This window comes from Malaclemys terrapin, chromosome 3, assembly GCF_027887155.1.
Source record: "Malaclemys terrapin pileata isolate rMalTer1 chromosome 3, rMalTer1.hap1, whole genome shotgun sequence".
NCBI classification, from domain to species: domain Eukaryota; kingdom Metazoa; phylum Chordata; order Testudines; family Emydidae; genus Malaclemys; species Malaclemys terrapin.
This window is the reverse complement of record NC_071507.1, coordinates 84,914,191-84,933,229: the sequence shown is the minus strand read 5'-3', so window position 1 is coordinate 84,933,229 and position 19,039 is coordinate 84,914,191. Positions and strand designations below refer to the sequence as shown.

The 19,039-nt window shown below is 43.4% G+C and overlaps 1 protein-coding gene across 1 annotated transcript in view; it reads right to left on the bottom strand.

The window, feature by feature from the left end:
* The window catches only part of RPS6KA2 (ribosomal protein S6 kinase A2), a 248,283-nt gene that overhangs the window by 155,074 nt on the left and 74,170 nt on the right, over positions 1-19,039 (bottom strand). The window contains exons 2-3 of the mRNA XM_054021757.1: positions 10,925-11,041; positions 5,833-5,914 (exon numbers count right to left, since the gene is read on the bottom strand). Coding sequence (XP_053877732.1) covers positions 5,833-5,914; positions 10,925-11,041 — 199 coding nt within the window. The remainder of the gene's footprint in view (positions 1-5,832; positions 5,915-10,924; positions 11,042-19,039) is intronic.

Below are 19,039 nucleotides of genomic sequence, written 5' to 3'. Positions count from 1 at the left end.
TTATTGATTGCTGAAGGTGAAAGGTTCTGTACTGTTTTTACAACCACCTTTGCTGTCACTGAACTCTGGGATCATGCTGACTAATGAGGCATAACTAGCCTGGAGAGATTATCTACTGACAAAGAATAAGAGATTCACCATAAGTGGGTAACCCTTGGTTAAAACATGCATTAAATGCCTCATACTCTTCTTTACCCACAAACTAGCTCCTCAGACTAATCCAAACAGGCAAGGCTTTCTGCAGCCTTTTTTTTTTTTAAGCTGTCATTCCCCGCCCCCCACTTCCCTTATGTTGTTGTAAATTTACCTTCATACAGAAAAACCACCAATGTGGTTTTTGGGGTTGCCAGGGCTACTCACGGGTAAGGCTACGATTATGTTACGGAATCTGTGATTTCCAGATACCTCAGTGACCTATTCACTTCAGTCCCAGGGCAGCTCTCAGCTACCAGAGGCAGCCGGGGGAATCCCCCCCCCCCCGGAGTTGGCCAGCTGCCGCAGGTGGCCAGACCTCCCCGGAGTGTCCAGCTGCTGTGGGAAGTGGCCCCCCCCAGAGCTGCCCAGCTGTCTGTGGGAAGGTCCTGGACCTCTTAGCCACCATAGGCAGGAGGGCACCCCACACCTCTCAGCAGTGCGGGTGGCAACCCCCTGCAGCTGCCCAGCTGCCAGTCTGTGGGGGCCCCTGGATGTCTCAGCCACTATAGGTGTGGGACCCTCTTCCCTCCCCATTTTGTCAGGGATATTTTTAGTAAAAGTCAGGGACAGGTCACAGGCTTTCCGGGCAATAGCTAAAAATTCACAGAAGCCTGTGACCTGTCTGACTTTTACTAAAAATATCCATGACAAAAATCTTAGCCTTACTCATGAGGAGGTGACATTCAGCTTTATGCAGTTCAGTGCAAGGTGGGTAGCGCAAAAAAAAAAAAAAAGTTCTGGGCAGCAATGCTTTTGCCAGTAATTACTGAATTATAGCTAGCAAGCGCTTCTGCATTTGCACCCATCATTTGACATGGTAATAAATACCTCAAGTTGGAGGGATTTCCAGCCCTGCTCAGTGTGGGTGGGCAGCGACAATTTAGAACTCACTTAAAGATCAAATTAAGCTGTCAAAACTATTATCCTCTGAGCCAAATTCTTTGGAACTTCACTGACAGCAGCTCTCACTGCGGCTCTTTTAATATTTCCCTTCCTTCACCACACTTCTGGGCTGTCTTCACTTTTGTAACTCAAGTGAATTTATTGCCAGTTAATTTGAGGTAGATAACATGTTTGTAAGAAGTTAATGTGGATCTCCCCATTCCTTTGACCTGGGCTACAAGCTTTTGTTCTTTACCCTATGCTGATCCCTAGGGGCACAAAAGTCAGTGAAAACATACCCGCTGACTGTAATCTCCACACTGTGACCAATCTGAATGGAGCAGGTGGGATCTGGCAGAGATCACATTCCTGTCACAGCTTCCGGGTGTTACCACTAAGGCCTGGGCTACACTGGTGCTGTACAGCGCTGCAACTTGCTGTGCTCAGGGGTGTGAAAATGCCCCCCCCGAGCGCAGCGAGTGCAGCGCTGTAAAGCGCCAGTGTAATCAGTGCCTGCAGCACTGCACGCTCGCTCGCAGCGCTGCACGCTATTCCCCTCGGAGAGGTGGAGTACATACAGCGCTGCAAGAGAGCTCTCGCAGCGCTGGCGGCGTGACTACATTCGCGCTTCACAGCGCTGCCACGGCAGTGCTGTGAATTCCCAAGTGTAGCCAAGGCCTAAATGTCTGAAAAGCAGCTGTGGAGTATTCTAGGAAGCAGGGTGATGTTGTGCAGATGCAGGGGGAGGGGAACCAGAAGCATCTGTTGAATGTAAAATTGTATGGGTGAGGATGACGTGGATGAGTTTGGCGTGGATATCTGTGTGGGGTCCATTGTTTTGTAAATATTTGAGGCTGGCAGGGATGCCTTCCTTGTGAGGAATGTTGATGTATAGGGAGGTGACATCCCTGGTGGCAAGGATGATGTTCTGAGCAGGGCCGGCTCCAGGCACCAGCTTGTCAAGCAGGTGCTTGGGGCGGCCGCTCCGGAGAGGGGCGGCACGTCCAGGTATTCGGCGGCAATTCGGCAGACGGTCCCTCACTCCGCCTGGGAGCGAAGGACCTCCTGCCAAATTGCCGCCGCAGATCGCGATTGGGGCTTATTTATTTTTTTTGGGGCTGCTTGGGGCAGCCAAAACTCTGGAGCTGGCCCTGGTTCTGAGAGAATTTGTTAATGTTGTGGAGTAAGCCAGTTATGTCCTGGAGGAAGCTGGACATTTGTGCAGTGAGTGGTTTGAGGATGGTTTCTATGAGTCCTGATATTCTGTCAGTAAGAGTGCAAGGACCAGGTATGATGGGTTCCCTTGTTTGTGTATCTTGGGAAGCATGCAGAAGGTCTCTGGGGTGGTTTCATGAGAGATGAGGTTGTAGAATTTCTTTTGACCTTCAAACTACCTCCCTATCTCTCCAAGCTCATCATTAGAAACAAGCTCCCCACAGACCAAGACACGACAACCACAGGTGCTGACTTTCCAAAGTGCCGGGGGTGCTCAACTCCCAGCTCTGCCCCAGGCCCTGCCCCCCACTCCACCCTTTCCCCAAGGACCCATTCCCTTCCCGCCCCTGCTCCACCCCCACCCCACCACTTCATGCCCAGTTCCACCCCTTCCCCCCCCCATACCTTCCCCTGAGTGCGCCGTGTCCTTGCTCCTCCCCCGTCCCGCCTGCACACCATAAAACAGCTGTTTGCGGTGGGCGGTAGTCGCAGGGAGGGAGCGGGAGGCACTGGTGGTGGTGGTGGGGGGGAAGCTGGTGGGTGCTCAGCACCCACCATTTTTCCCCCCCATGGGTGCTCCAGCCCCGGAGCACCTACGGAGTCAATGCCCATGACCCCAACTCAAAACAGCACAAAACCCTGCCAGAACAGATGCAAAACCTGCAGCCATCTCTCTACTGCCATGAGGGTCAACACCCCCTACAACACACCTTTCAAGATGTATGGGTCTTACATGTGCTTATCACACCATGTGATGTACCAGATCCAGGGCCATAATGCCCCAACAACATGGGTGAAACCAGCCAATTACGACATGCTCGAAGGAACTCGCACAGAAACATGAGACAAAAACACCACATCATCTGTGGGTCAACACTTTTCACAAAGTGATCACTCATCTGAGCTCCCAGTCCTCATCCTCAAAATAAACTTGCACAACACCTTCAAAAGACAAGCCTGTGAACTTCATTTTTTTGCTAGACACTAAAAATCACAGACTGAAGAGACACACTGTTGTAATAAGCCATAAATCCAATCTGTAACCTGCTAACAACCTCACCCTGGTTTTCCCCCTCCTTGCTTCATGACTGGAAAGGTGTTAACAGGCCACTTCACCTTGAATGACCCCTTGAAATGTGTGTTAGCTACTTATGCTAAACAATCTGTTCCACCTCCTCTCTCTAAGGGTATGTGACATGGGTAGTGTAGTCACAAAAATAAACACCCCGAATGAGGGGGTGTCTACCCACTCTCAGTGATAAAGCGCTCTCTATACTGGTGCTTTTCAGCGCTAAAACTTGTGTCGCTCACGGGAGTGTTTTTTTCACACCCCCGAACAACTAAAGTTTTAGCACTGAAAGTGGCAGTGTAGACACAGGGCTTGTCTACACTTACATTTTATAGCGCTCTAACTTGCTGGCTCAGGGGTGTGAAACATCACCCCCCCCGAACGCAGCGAGTCTGAGCGCTTTAAAGCACTAGCGTAAACAGGCTCCCAGCGCTCGGAGCTAATCCCCTTGTGGAGGTGGATTACCAGGAGCACGCAACCACACTCACACTTCAAAGCGCTGCTGCAAGAGCGTTCCTGCGGCAGCTCTTTGAAGTTTCCAGTGTAGACATGCCCACAGCCTAATATCCTGGGGCCAACACAGCTGCAAAACTGCAGACAGTGTATCCTATTATTTGTTAAGTGGTGAGTGTGTACTTGGTGCTGCACAAGACAGAAAGCCAGAGGTCATTCCTGCTCCAAGGACCTTACTCATCTATACGGGGATGTCAAAACATAAAACTCTCGCAAGGGAAGGGTTACGTTTTTGTGGGATCACAAGAATAGTAACAAGCTTTCTGAGGGCAGAAATAATCTTCACAGGTGGAGAACACTCAGTTTTGATTAGTTGAGGTACTGCAGAATTTGACTATGAATAAAGACTTGAGGATTTTCTCCTTTATAAACCATGTATAAACACACAAATATTTATCCATTAGAATCAGAAATATTTAGATGGATGTTTATTCCAGGAAAAACAGCAGAGTGCAAACTCTTCTATATAAATTCTAAATGGAAAGATCAGCAGCTGCTTCAGCATTTGTAGTTAATGTTTGTAAAGGGCTTTGACGTCAGATAATGCTATGTGAGTGCTTAGTTTTCTGTTTGCACGTTTTGGTTGGTGGTCAAGAGAATTGCTGTGTCATGTCATCAGCCACTTGACGTCTACTGTGCTTTTAGTCATAACCAAGATTACCTAGAATTTGTAGATAACCAAATTGAGAGATGTTAGGCACCCAGAAATAACTTGTCATTCTTGAAAGTTTAAGCCCATGAGTTTTCAAATATGTAATGAGAAGCATTCAATAGGGTTACTTTTATCAATAGTTAGTTATTTTCTCAGATACAAATTAAAAGTAACCCCAGAAGAACTATAAATAATCCTTATTAAAATAGTGAATAAGTCATGCAGAATTAGCAAATACCAAATTCCTTATTTAATTTCTGGCTCCCATACTGTATGGCCAGCAAAGAAAAAAAACAAGTGAATTGAAAACACTGAACTCTCTCTCAACCACAGCTATAACTAGAATAAAATGAGAAAGCAGAACATTTGATTTTTCCATACGGCAACCAAGTCTGTCTTTGCTACTCAGATTGAGCTATGGTACCTATTACAGATGGAACAACAATTTATCTTCATTATTTACTTTTTTTTTTTTTATAACAATCAGTGCACAGCTTTCCTTGCCTAAACATTTTAGTTCTTATGAACACAAAATATAACTGCATCTTCTAGTGACAGTGACAACAATATTGAGCATTTTCTTAAAAATTCTTAAATTTTGAAAAATGAAAAAAAAACTTTTTTGATGTAAAAATTTTAGGGATCAGTTTTTGGAACTGCCCTCTAATTTGGTGCCCACAAATAACACTGCCTGCAATTTACTGCAGGTGCAAATGAGACTACCTGTACCTATTGCCTGATTTGCAGGTGCTGTAAAATAACATTTCCACATCTCTCAGAGGGGTAGCCGTGTTAGTCTGAATCTGTAAAAAGCAACAGAGGGTCCTGTGGCACCTTTAAGACTAAAAGAAGTATTGGGAGCATAAGCTTTCGTGGGTAAGAACCACACTTCTTCAGATGCATCTGAAGAAGTGAGGTTCTTACCCACGAAAGCTTATGCTCCCTGATGCATCTGAAGAAGTGAGGTTCTTACCCATGAAAGCTATGCTCCCTATACTTCTGTTAGTCTTAAAGGTGCCACAGGACCCTCTGTTGCTATTTCCACATCTATTATTTGAGCCTGCAAATAACTTGGAGGTGCAAAATTTTGGGTGCAATTATTAAGGCACAATGTTGCACTGAAAGTGTGGAGTTTTAGTAAGTTCAGTTCAGTCCATAATGAGGAAATTGAATGATGGAGGCTGATAAGAACATGCTTTTGTGTTCTTAAATCCTACAAAACTATGCCAACAAATCCTAAACATTGCAATAAAAGTATACTCTAGTACAAGAGATAGCGTTTTCAGCTCAGTGTCTTAATCCATACCTTTCAGAGTTGCTTTCTTAAGTACCTTCATGGCATAAAGCTGGCCAGCATCAGATCCTTTGATCTTCCTCACCAGAAATACCTACAAAAATAAGACATTTATGTAATCAAGTACTGTGGTTTGAGGGGAGAGCATTTGCTGAAGTTGATGAAGTAATGGATACTGAGACAGCAAGAATTCTAAGGAAAAGTTAATAGCTCAAAGTGTTTAGTTTTTACTTCACAAACAATTGGCTTAGCTGGCCCTTGTAAGCTTCATTTTCTACCCTATTGCCCTCTCCTAAAGGTGACATGTTTAATATTATCAGTTCTTTACACATCCAGTTAAAGCTGGTTGAATAGTAACAGTGTTTGTAAACGTTTGATTTCTGAACAGCTATTTTACATGAACGTCTGGAGAATGGATGTTCTTTGAGTAACTGCTCTATTTGCATGAAAACAAGATATTTGCCATTTGTGCCCAGATGTGTTCAGCCCATTTAAAGAGGTTTAATCATTTGACTCAGAGAGAAGAAGCCATATTATGCGATTCATTATTCATGATTGACAATCTGAGCATGTAGTTGAATAGTTCATTAACAATCCAGAAGTTGACATGTGTGTGCATAAGTATTGTAAAAATTGCAAAGATCAAAGTCTGTTCATGAAAACTTCATGAACAGAAAAAAGGGCTACATTTGATCAATGAATTGGTCACCAATACAGATAGTTTGCCCAGCATACATCTGAGAGAGGTTCCTATTATTACACCTTTTGACTCTGAAAATACAAAATACATGTTTTTGTTTTATTGTGTGCAGCAATTTCTTCCTATCTAGTCCCAGGTGAATTTTTGGGACAAAAGGGAAAGGGAGAAATAGGCAATTTAGTTCAGTCACTATAAGCCTCCCAAAACTTAGTTTGAAGATTTACAAACTATTCATACCTCCTTGGTATATCAATAAGGCAAGAAGTCTCTGAAGAGCATGGTCTTTCAGTCAATTTCCAGTATGTATTGGTTCCACATGGGCCAGAAATATAATCAGAGAAGCTGTTCTCTGGGGTATTTCAGGACTTCTACTGCTGGACAGATACTAGAAGTGAAGCACCTCTACCACCAATAATTGTGCGTTCAAAGTGTAAAATCTAGCTTCTACAGATACAACTTGAAAAATGCATTTTTAATTAACATTCTTGCTCAGTTAAGCTCAATTACTCAAATATTCATGGCAATCAAAGACAGAAAGAGGACTGGACATTGCCAAAGCTAATCATTTAAAAGTTCAACTATCCACAGCAACGTGTGTGTGTGTGTTTTTCACTCAATTCTACTCAGAAATAGTGTCTAGCATTATGGGGATCGGAAGTGGGGGAAAAAAATCACAGTAAGCAACTTTGGCTAAACCCCAGAGTTTCAGCATTGTTATTCACCTTTAAACATTGGCATGGTATCTAACTCCCAATCAAGTGGACAGTATTAGATATACTGTTTCATAAGAGGCCTTGAACTTTCAGCAGCACAGCACATTATACCTGCACGGATATTAAACTGGAATGGCTGAAGTATGGGGCAGAAAAAAAAATAACTCTCACTGTATGGTATATAATCTTGCAAAGCCAGTAATATCCCTATGGCTGTAATAAGAAAAATCATCAACTTAAATTATTAGTCAGTCATTTGTCAGCTGTTCTGTGTAGCATGGGATATTGCAGTTGGTCTGCATTCCCCTCCAAAACAAATGAGTCAAGGAACACTGCGTGCTGTTTTAGAGGACATCAAAATAATTATGAAACCAAAAGGGAAATGGCACAAACAAAAATGCATTGTATTGCAAAATGATGTCTTCTTATTCTTAAAGGTACAATGGAATTCAAATAGAATTGTCAAAATTCCCCTCAACCTATGTGGTTACCTAAAGTTAGGCAACTAAACCCTTGTTTAGGCACCTAAATAAGATTTTCAGAGATGCTGAGCACCTGCAGCTCTACTAGACGACAAAGGAAGTTTCTTTGAGCATCCTGCAGCAGAGAGTTGGCTCCAGCTAGTAGCCATGAAAAGTGGTGATTTGACAGTCCTGGAGACTAACATGCTATAAAGTTAAACAAGGATCTCAGACATTATGGTGATGAAAACCTAGATAGGACAGCACAAGGAACCCTAGTGCAAGCTTCCCCACCCTGTCCTAACCTTAGGGACCATTACTGGAGCAAAGAGACGATTAGCTTTCCAGGGGCATTCAATCCCATGCCTCTCGGCTGAAGCTGCCAAGTAGTGCCTGTTGTGGTATGGAGAGCACTAACTTATTTCACATAGCTCCCTGAATGGTGGCTTGCAATCACCCACAACCCAAGCTAGGTTGAATCTGTACCCAGTTATTCACTGATCCTTTACTGAAGTGTATGGACCTTGCCCAACAGGACCAAGTCTTCCTTTGGTAAGTATTTCTGTGGCACCAGAGACTAGCTATTTTAGCTGTGAAATGTTAACTGTAAAGAGCCAATTTAGAGGGCTAACAATGAAATACAGCAGTACACTCTAAGACGGCCATTGAACCATTTCTGAAATATTTATTATACCCATATTCTGAAAAGTTTGGATTAAGTTTGATAGAGAGAAACTACAACAGAGCAAAAGATCTGGGGCATTTGGAACAAGGAGAGCTGCCAATTGCTGATCTTGAAAGAACAAACCCTCCCCCACTTTTTTTTTTTTTTTTTTTAAACCATTGCATCTCACCACAGCAGCCAATGCTTACTTGGTCTGGCTGTTTTTTAAATGCAGATGTTCAGAACACAAGAATACTATGGTCTTTCCTATGCAGGGCTGCAGGTCATAAATTTGTTGGTGAAGGGTTTCCAAATTCCCTCATCCCAGGGAACTTGTAACAGATGCAGTGATAGTTATCTGTTTGCAGTGTTCAGGAAAGCGGATAACTCCTCTAGTTATAGTTTGTCTCAGGAATAAAATTGTAGGGTCTGCTTCATCAGTATGTGACCCTGGCAGACCAGGTGCCAGCTTATGCCAATGCCCCAGGCCTCATTGGACACTGACAAATGCATAGCTGGAAGCCAGTCTGGCTTTACCTGTGGGTTAGTATAGTTAAAATAGATATGTTATAAGAATGTGTTTAGTATGTAGACTTCCTGGAATGTTAGTAGGATGTTGCATGCATTAATCCTACTTAATATTATAATGTTATACTGAATGTTTGCATTGTAAACCTGTCACTGTATAACTCAAACAGGAAAAGCAGGTAAAGTGTTCGTCCTGCACACAAGATGGCCCACTGAAGGCAAATTAGCATTATGTAGCATCAAGAACAGAGACCTTGTTGATAGCATTCCTAACTTCTTCCACAATGTGAAAACCTGTGCATGAACTCATCCCATCCGCTTGGATTCTGGGGAACAGGGGATAAAAATCCCTGACAAGAAGAAACCAGGATCTTTATGCTGTCTGGACCTGGAGGAGTAAAGATTCCTAAACATAAGCAAGAGATCCCCATGCTGCTTGGCCTGGTCAGCCCTTAAGGACATATAGAGCTGCTTATCATAGAATCTTATATGACCATTTTAAATTTAATGGTAACTCATTTGTGTGTGTGTGTGTGTGTGTGTGTTTCCTGTTTGAACCTTATAAATAACTCCGATTTGTTTTCCTTAATTAATAAATCGTTAGTTTATTACAGGATTGACTACATGCATTATCTTTGGTTTGAGATTGGAGTACAAATGACCTGGGGTAAGTGACTGACTGGTACTTTGGGAATGGGAGTAAACTGAGTATTGAGATTTTTGGTGTAAAGTGACCATCTATCACATAGTCCAGCTTGCCTGGGTGGGAAGATAGAGTGGAATGCCCAAGGGGACTGTCTGCGACTCCATGGTAAGACAATTATAGTGCTTCAGGAGTTCACACTTGTTACTGTGTTGTTGAAATCTAATTCTAGAACATACAACCACTTTGGAGTGTCTGCCCTGAGGTCGGCATTCACAGTTGTGAGCCACTCTAGACATCTTGACACTGTTTCTCCATTTTATGCTGGTGTAACTCAGTTGATTTTAGGACTGCATCAGTTTCTTGAGCAAAGCAGATTGATCAAGGGTTCCAGCCTGGGGAATAGGTTTTCAAACAAACCAAGAAAAATAAACTTTAAACAAGGATTTTTGGCACCTGGTTTAAATTAGGCTCACCAGCCGCTAGCGGGGGGTCACACTTGCAAAGGTTTGGAGATCTCATTCATTCAGACCATAGAAATGTAGATGCTTAACCAAAGGACATTCAGGTGATGGTTTGTGGTTTCTAGTCTTTGTACGTTGTTTTGTAATAGATATGTACAATATGCACACAGCAATGGAATGTGTGCACAAACATGGCTTTTGTGGGCATTAAAAATGGATGTGACAATGCAAAACTAGTTTAATCTTTCTTAAAGATAATAATACTTTGCAGTTGCATAGTACTTTTCATCTGAGCACCATAAAGTTCTCTCAGTACCACTGTGAGGAAGCTATCAATCTCATTTTATAGATGGGCAAACTGAAGCACAAAGAAGGTAATTGAAAGCTCAAGACCATACATGGTGTCACTGGCAGAGCTGGAACTAAAACATTTGACTCCCAGTCCCATGCTTTAACTTTAATGGTTGCTAGCTTGCTCCCTAAGCCTGGAATTTCCAGAGCTCAGAACATGAACCTTAGAGGATTTTCAAAGGGACTTGAGGGAATTATGTGACCAAACCTCATTGAAAGTCAACGGGAATTGGATGCCTAGTTCCCACAGGCCTCTTTGAAAATCCCAACCAATGTCCCCTAACTAGCAATTATAGCACAATGACCACCTCTGGAACAGCTGGGGGGTAGGTTAATGCAACAAGGAGGGGATTACATAACCAGTACATAACACTCACTTGTGTTCTAGGCCTAGCCCTATAAACATTATCCCCAACCTGTGTCTTACATAGGACACCAGTAAATGGCAAATATGCTCTTCTGCCCCTACAACTTCATTGACTTCAATGGAATGGGACTAGTGCTGTTCAAAGCAGATTAGGTCCATTATGTTATCTTCTCACAATGCTAATCTGAATGATTACCTACTGTAGAAAATTACCTTTCCGTAGGAACCTTGCCCTAATACTTTCAGCAACTCAAACTGTGAAGGATCCGCCTTTTCAAAACCTTCCTTTACATGATGACTGATGTCTATTTCCTTCACTATACCTTCTTCCTGTGAAAGAAAAGAAAAAATAAAATCACAGCTGTTACTGTGAGTGAAAGAAAACACAATATTTATTTAAACCCCACCACACTTGTTTCTACAATTAAATCCCTAATACCAGAAACTTTGGAGAATACAAACTATAGGCTATGCCAAATACGAAGCGTGTATATATCAGGACTTATTATTTTCAGTGCAACACATTGAGTCTGAATGTGAGAAGTCAGCATCCCACTACTTCTGCCTATGAAACTTCATGATGTGGATAGATAAAAACAGAACCTGTAAATTGAAACACTGGAGTAAATAATTGAAGCGACTGGGCTCACAATGCCTGTTCATCACAGACCTTATTATCTATTAGAGTGATCTATGTGCATGTGCTACAGTACCACTACTGCAGTCCTTTCCAAATACAACCTACTGTCCAAAGACATTATTTACAGTCATTTAAAAACCTGTAGCTTTATCATCTTTAAGGAGAGACTCTGACTATAAATGGGCAACAGAGAGAAGACTTTGCTCACAGTGCTTCTGGATGTTCAGCTGAAGGAATAATGGAAGGTTACTACTAGCAACCTTCCATACACAAAAATTTACAAATCCCATATGCTACTGGGGCAGCAGAAGGATGATGACACATTCCTCCCCCCACTGCCAGGAATGAGCCTCACCACTTCGTGTTTTCTAGGCTCCTTAGGAATATTTGTATTGTCAACACAGAGGGGCATCCTTTGAAGACATCAAACACTGAACAGGGCTCCTGATCCTGCAAACATCTGTGCTTAAAGTTAAGCACAAACCTAAAGGTTTGAGTATTTGCAAGACCAGGAGCCTGAGTTCGCCAGTCCTGCCTCCACTATATCTGAAGAACAATCTTATGCTGGGTAACAATACAAGTTTGTCATTGCGCCTACTGAAGGGGAGACTGCACAAAACCTTTCACCAGACCTGCATGAGCTGCTCAAGATCATAGGAATAGGCCCTAATTTTGCTGTAAGACACGGTATCAAGTAGATTTACCTGGCTCTGACTTGCACAGCATATTCATTTTTATCTAGTGTGTATCCCCAAAGCATCTCATCCATCTCACCATCCATATGAGTCAACTTATTGATAATCACTACAACACAATACAAGTGTCTTCCAATGCAGCCGTTCTATACTCTTGCACATAGCGTTTGCTCAGAGCTAGATTACTGTATACTAGGTGGCTGCCTCATCTGTGTGTAATCCATATTTTGTAGTTTCCACATGGTGAGAAAATACAAAAATGGGGAGGGAATGAAGAAATAAAATTAAAATATATTTTAACAAAAATCACTATGAGATTAAGAAAAAATAGAAATGGGTTAAAACAGAACAATTTATTATCTCCTGGGGTTTGGATAACTTGAGCATTGGATCTAAACTATAGTTAGGTTTTGGATAACCTAAATCACTCTATAGTTTTGCTAATCTGTTTCATATAGAAATGGACTAAAACCAGAAACATCTACCAGACTCCTGAACTCTAGGTACATAGGAGAAATGGGACCCAGATCTAAATGGATCTTGTTTTTGTTTTGGCAAAGCATAAATTCAAAACACAACGCTAAAACAAAAACTAACCCTCGTTTTATATACATCAAAATGGCATCCCCAAAACTACTGGTATCTCCTCTCTTCACTAACTTTCTCTGTCCACAAAACACTCTGGATGAAATCTTGGCTCCATGGAAGTCAGTGACAAAACTCGCAATGTTTGTGGGGCTAGGATTCCACTCACTATTTCCTATTCATTCAAGTTGCTTCCATAAAGTAAAATTATACAATAAGTTTTCTATCTATCCATTCATATTGATAATGAGTGTCACATGCCTACAACCCGAAGCATATTTCACATTATGCTTTTAAATTTAATGTAACCTCTTGAGTTCAAGACATTTTGTTACAGGGATATGTTGAAATTGCTAAGGTGTTGCTAATTTTGTTTGCTGAAAAAATATTAGAAAAATCTATTATTTCCTGGGAATACCATAATGTAATTGAGTAATTCATAACTTCTAATAAAGCAGCAATTTTATTAGCTACAAAGAGACTTAATTAATGCTAGAAAAAAAGATTGTTAAAAAGGACGCCCAAGAACTAAAATTAGACCTACCAAATTTTTAATGAGAGAGTTATAGATTTTTAGAGATAGAAAAGATCTATTAGCTCATTTGACTTGTCCAGTGCAGTGTTGAATATCTCAGGCAATGAGGTTTAGATCACTTCCTATGAAGATTATTTTGCTTTAGTTTGGCTTTGTTTCAAATGCTCAAAGGCATGTCAAGCTACTTCAAGTCTGCTTACTCTGTTCCTGGGAGCAAGCATGATGTTCTCTGAAGCACTAGAAAGATCGGATGCTTGTGAATTTCCATAAGCAGTCTCCTGACTAGCAGGGCCAGCTCTATTGTTTTTGCCACCCTAAGCAGCATGCCAAATTGCCGCTGCGGACGGGGGCGGGGGTCTTCAGCCGGAAGACAGAAGCTGCCGAATTGCCGCCACGGGCAGCTGAACATAGAAGCTGCCGCCAAATTGCTGCCGCCGCAGAAACATGCTTGCCGCCCTAACGGCACATGGACTGCCCCGCTGTCCGCAGCGGCAATTCGGCGTGCTGCTTGGGGCGGCAAAAACACACGGACTGCTGCCCCTTGCAGATTGCCGCCCCAAGCACCTGCTTGGAATGCTGGAGCCGGCCCTGCTGACTAGAGGCGCAGGGATGCAGAATGGGAGAACAGCACTGCAGTAGGTTCTCAGTTGCATAAATGGTAATTGTTATTTTATTTAAAATGAAGTTTACGGGCTTAATCCTCCTCCCATTGAAGTGAAGGGCAAAGATCACATAGATTGCTTGAGCCTGTGAACTTTGACAGAGTCCCTCTGGCCATCAACAAGTTTAGGCTTCAAGTTAGGTGAAGGTTCTAATCTGAGTAGTGAAGTTCTGGAAGAGCCTTCCCAGGGGAGCAGTGGGGTCAAAAAAACCTAACTGGCCTTCAAGGCTGAGCTTGATAAGTTTATGGATGGTATGGTATGATGAGACTGCCTAAAATGGCATGCAGCCGATCTGCAACTGCTTGCAAAATATCTCCAAGGGCCGGTGATGAGATAGAGAGGGCTCAATTACTGCAGAGAATTATTTCCCAGGTGTGTGGGACCTGAATGCCATATTTGGCCTCAAGAAGGAATTTCCCCCCCAGGTCAGATTGGCAGAGACGCTGGAGTTTTTTCACCTTCCTCCGTAGCGTGAGGCATGGGTCACTTGCAGGTTTAAACTAGAGTAAATGGTGGATTCTCTGTAACTTGAAGTCATTAAATCATGATTTGAGGACTTCAGTAACTCAGCCAGAGGTTTGGGGGCTATTACAGGAGTGGGTGGGTGAGGTTCTGTGGCCTTCAATGTCCAGGTCAGCATAGAGCCATAGATCATGATCACAGACCTTAAAGTCTATGAGTATTACTTAGACTGTATGGTTCCTGAGGCAGGGACCATCTTTTTATTCTACATTTGTACAGCACCTAGCACAACGGGGTCCTAGTCCATGACTAGGGCCCATAGGTACTACGGTAATACAAATAAATAAGCTGATTCTGGAATACTGGTGTATGTGGTTGTCTAAATTCAACATGGTATAAAACTATGGCGGTCAATCAACCAAGGTAGCAAATCACTAAGTCCTATCTACACACTATCATAGGGCCAGTTCCTGTGAGGCGCTGACTGCTTTCAGCTCTAGCTGAAACCAGTAGGAGATGGTGTTTAGGACCTCACAGAAAGGAGTCCCATGAACATTTGCTTTGGCAGCACAGTTCTTATGTAAGGGGAGATAACAGCTCTCGCTAGATGGTTCAACCAGGGTAGCCATGGCCAGCACAAGGATCATATTGTTACGTGTGCTCAGGATACACAGGACATTGTCAGCCCAGAGATTAGTTTATGGATACAAAGACTGGAATCAGGGATAAAATAATATTAGAAATACTATCAGCTGAGCCCCACTGAGAACTCAAATACAACTTAAAATGAAAATAATTACAGAAATATGAACTATATCTAATTACAAAAGAGATCATATCACTAAAAGGAAGGGTTTTAATTCTGTTGAATAGCTAGCATTCAGACAGGAAAACGTAATGCTACGAGCAGCACACAGAGGCATGCAGCTCATCACTCCAAAGCATGATGAACCAGGAGGTTTTCAAAAGGTTTTCTGCAGGAAAATTGTTTGGAAAAAAGTTAGTTTAATGGTGGTTTTTTCTGAGCTGAACAGTTGCATTCTACACGTGTTGTTCACAGACATATATAACACAAGATTTTCAGTGGTCTGTGGTAAGTGTCATTGACATTTGGATGATGGTTGTTAGAATGGCCTGGTTAAGGTTGTCTTTGTTTTTGTCTTGCCTAGGAAACAATTAATATCGGGAAGTACACTGGAGATGGAGGTGCCAACAGAGTAAGGCTGGCCCATCTTGGGCCTGACCTTTCTACCCTAGCCCCTCCACCCCACAAGGCCGGCTCTGGCTTTTTGTCTGCCCCAAGCAATAAATAAATAAATAAATAAATTTTTAAAAAAGCGGCCGTGCCGCCCTAGGATTGGGCAGAATGCCGCCTCGTTCAATCTGCTGCCCCAAGCCCCAGCTTGCTCAGCTGGTGCCTGGAGCCGGCCCTGCCTCCGCCCCACGTAAGGTTCAGGGTAGAGCTGTAGTAAGTATACAAGTCTGCTGACCTAATTTTTCAAAAGTGACTAGTGAATGTGTGTGGTGGGGGTGAGGGGTGGGAGGAGGGAAGGGGGAGGGGGAAATTAAGCTACTTTCAGATGTCAAGATGAGAACCCAAAGTCGCTACTACTTTTGGAAACTGTAGTCTATGGTCTTCATCTCTCCATATCATCCCTTCAGGTATCAGTATGGGCAATGCTCTGGCAGTTGTGGAATCCCAATAACAAATCTTTCAGGCAAATGGGTAGCACTGTGGTACCCATTTAAGAAAAAATTCAAAATGCCAAAATTAACCACAAATAATTTAACCAATTTTACTAGTGATGTTACCAACCTCAACGTCACCCTCAATGGCTAATAGGGTTAGGTATAACCATCGTACTTGCCAATCACAGAACATCAACTAGATTGATACAGATATGCACAGACACTCCACAAAACATGACCCAGAATCCATAGATGCAGGACATGACAGGTATTGAACATAAAGAAAACATTTTATGTAAAGTAGTTACAAAGGTGGTGGTGGTAATAGGGGAAATACCAAGCAATCCCCCATGAATCCAAGAGTCACCCACCCTAAAAATTCTAAGTCGGTCACTCAGGTCCTGGTAGGGGGCTGGCTGGCTGAGAGGGAGACAGCCCCATGCAGCTCTGCTGGAGCGCTCCTGCCAGCAGGGGAGGCGAAACAGCCCCCTGAGGCAGGGGAAGCGCTAAGCAGTCCAATGCAGGGGGCCCTGCTGGGCCTTGGAAGACCCTGCTCCTGCTCCAGCCTGGCTGATCCTGCCACTCCCGAGGGGCCAGAGTGATCCCCGACTGGCCCTGGCCATGCTGCCAGCTCAGCCCAGTGCAGTCACCTCCCAGAGGGGCTGGTGAGTGTGGCCGGGGGCAGGATGTGGGAGAGTGGGTCTCTGGGGTGGTTTGCAGAGAGGCTCTGGGAAGTGAGAAGGTGGGGGAAGGGGGAAGTGTGTGTTGGGGTGCTTGGAAGTGGGGGGGTCTAGACAGGGCACTGGGCAGTTGTGGTGGTGGGCTGTGCGGTGGGGCACCTAAAAGTTAAACGTGGCGGGCTATCCCCATCGCCCACGCCAGTTCAGAGCTCCAAGATGAGGGGTACCCCACAGCTCCTGGCCACTAGGGGTGTCTAAGAGCACACATGGTGTAAATCCAGCCTTGCCCAGCCTACCTCATTTTTATATTCTCAGAACACGGGGAGGGTGGGGGGTAAGACCCCTCAAAACCCACAATATTTTTGTTTCTTTCCTGGTAGAAAAAACATTTTGTATGGTTATATTGTTTGTTATTGGTTCCAATATTTTATATCATTTATGTCTGCTGAATTCTCCCTTTGTTAAACCAAGATGGGGCACAATATACAGCACTTCCTAGGAATCTGTTTTCTCAGATACAGTTAACACCAAATTGGAGGAGTGCAAGCTTTAGGGTCAGAGTCTCCCAGCCTTTTTTCACATTGAGTAACACCTTAGGTTTAGTTTCATGGGTACCACCCCTGACTCCCTCCTCCCACCCCTGTAGTTCACTTGGGATCAGTTACACAGGTGCAAGCCACTGTTCACATTGGTGTGGCCTAGCTGTGGTAGGGGTTTGCAGCAATGCAGCTACACCAGGGCTAGAGACTCCCAATGCATTTTGTACCTGTCCCACCAAAGAAGTGGGATCATTTGCAGATCAATGTGATTAAAGTGATCAGAATCATGCTGAACAACATGAGTGTCATTTTACCACTCTCACAACTGTGGCTCAGAGCTTGTGGATCAGAGTTCAGATAGTTCTCACTGTGCACAGGTGGGCTGCAGAAACCCTTTTGTGTTTCACAACTACAATAACGCACGCTGAACTGAGAAAATGTCTGCAATGGTATCCCAGATATGGGACTAGTTATTGGTTGAATGTTGACCAGGTGCAAAGGGTGTGTGCATTGTCTAACCCTCCCTCAGCCAGATCTACAACCACCAAATTTGAGGATGAGGCAAAGCAACATTTGAAGTAAGATCTCATCCCATTAGAGCTTCAAGCTGAGTTTTGATCAGTCCAGTTGGGAGAACATAAAAATGAAACGTTCATGATTCAGTCATGTGTACAGCAGCCAGTCCTCTAACTCCCAGCTGACTTGTCCCTTCAGCACACTCAAGGGAATGCCTGAATTGATTGAGTTAAATCTTCTATAAATGTGTCTGTTTGAGCCAGAAGTCTACGATTACTCAAGTGAATTGGATGTTCCTGTCTGTTTGTGGAAAGCATGGGATGGAACAATAGAAAGAGAGGGAGATGAGCCTGCACCCCTGATAAAGTAGAAAAGAATGCTTCTGTGACCCATGAGAGAAGGTTGAAAGAACTGGGCATGTTTAAGCTAGAGAAGAGAAGGACGAGGGGGGACATGAGTCTTCAAATACGTTAAAGGCTGTGATAAAGAAGACAGTTCTCCAAATACATGTTCTCCAAATGAAGGACAAAGATAGTTGGCTTAGTTTGCAGAAAGATTTTTCTAATAGCCAACCTAAATCTCCCTAACTACAAGGATAGCTAAGTACTGGAATAGGTTACTACGGGAAGTTGTGGAATCCCCATCATTGAAGGTTTATAAGAAGAGGTTAGACAAACCTGACACAGATAGTCTAGGTATATTTGATGCTGCCTCAGTGCTGGGGAGGGAGGGGGTACAAATGGACTTGATGACCTCTCAAGGTCCCTTCCAGCCCTACATTTCTATGATTGTATGTGCCCTGCATAGGACAGGAATGTTGGTGATTTAGGGCTTGATCCTGCATTCATCATGCACCCAAAACTCCCAATGACATGAGTTGGACTTCTGAGTGCACAAGGAATACAAAATTTGCATGGAGGGAACCCAATCTGACTTTGTGAAATAAGAGACTGCAGTTTCCTTCTCCTTGCAGCCATAGATGGTACAGATGCAGGGCACCATTTCGGATTTTGGTAGGGTGGGACAACTTTAATTGTGATTCCAGGGGCTATTTAGGCACCTGAAAAACTCTAGTTTTTTGACAGATAGCTTAGCAATTAGCTAGCTGAAGGAGCACTGTATCTAATGCCTATATAAAAGAAAGAAAATTAAATATTAGACCCACTCAGCTCGAATACTAACATGTTCTGACATCTTGTGGCAAGGTACTGAAGGGGCACTCTGGCTAGGTTTAAAATTTTAATTTATGTTCTTATTTTGTTACTAACTCTGTGGAGAGACCCCCCATCAGGACTCCTGGGTTCTATCTCAGCTCTGGGAGGGAA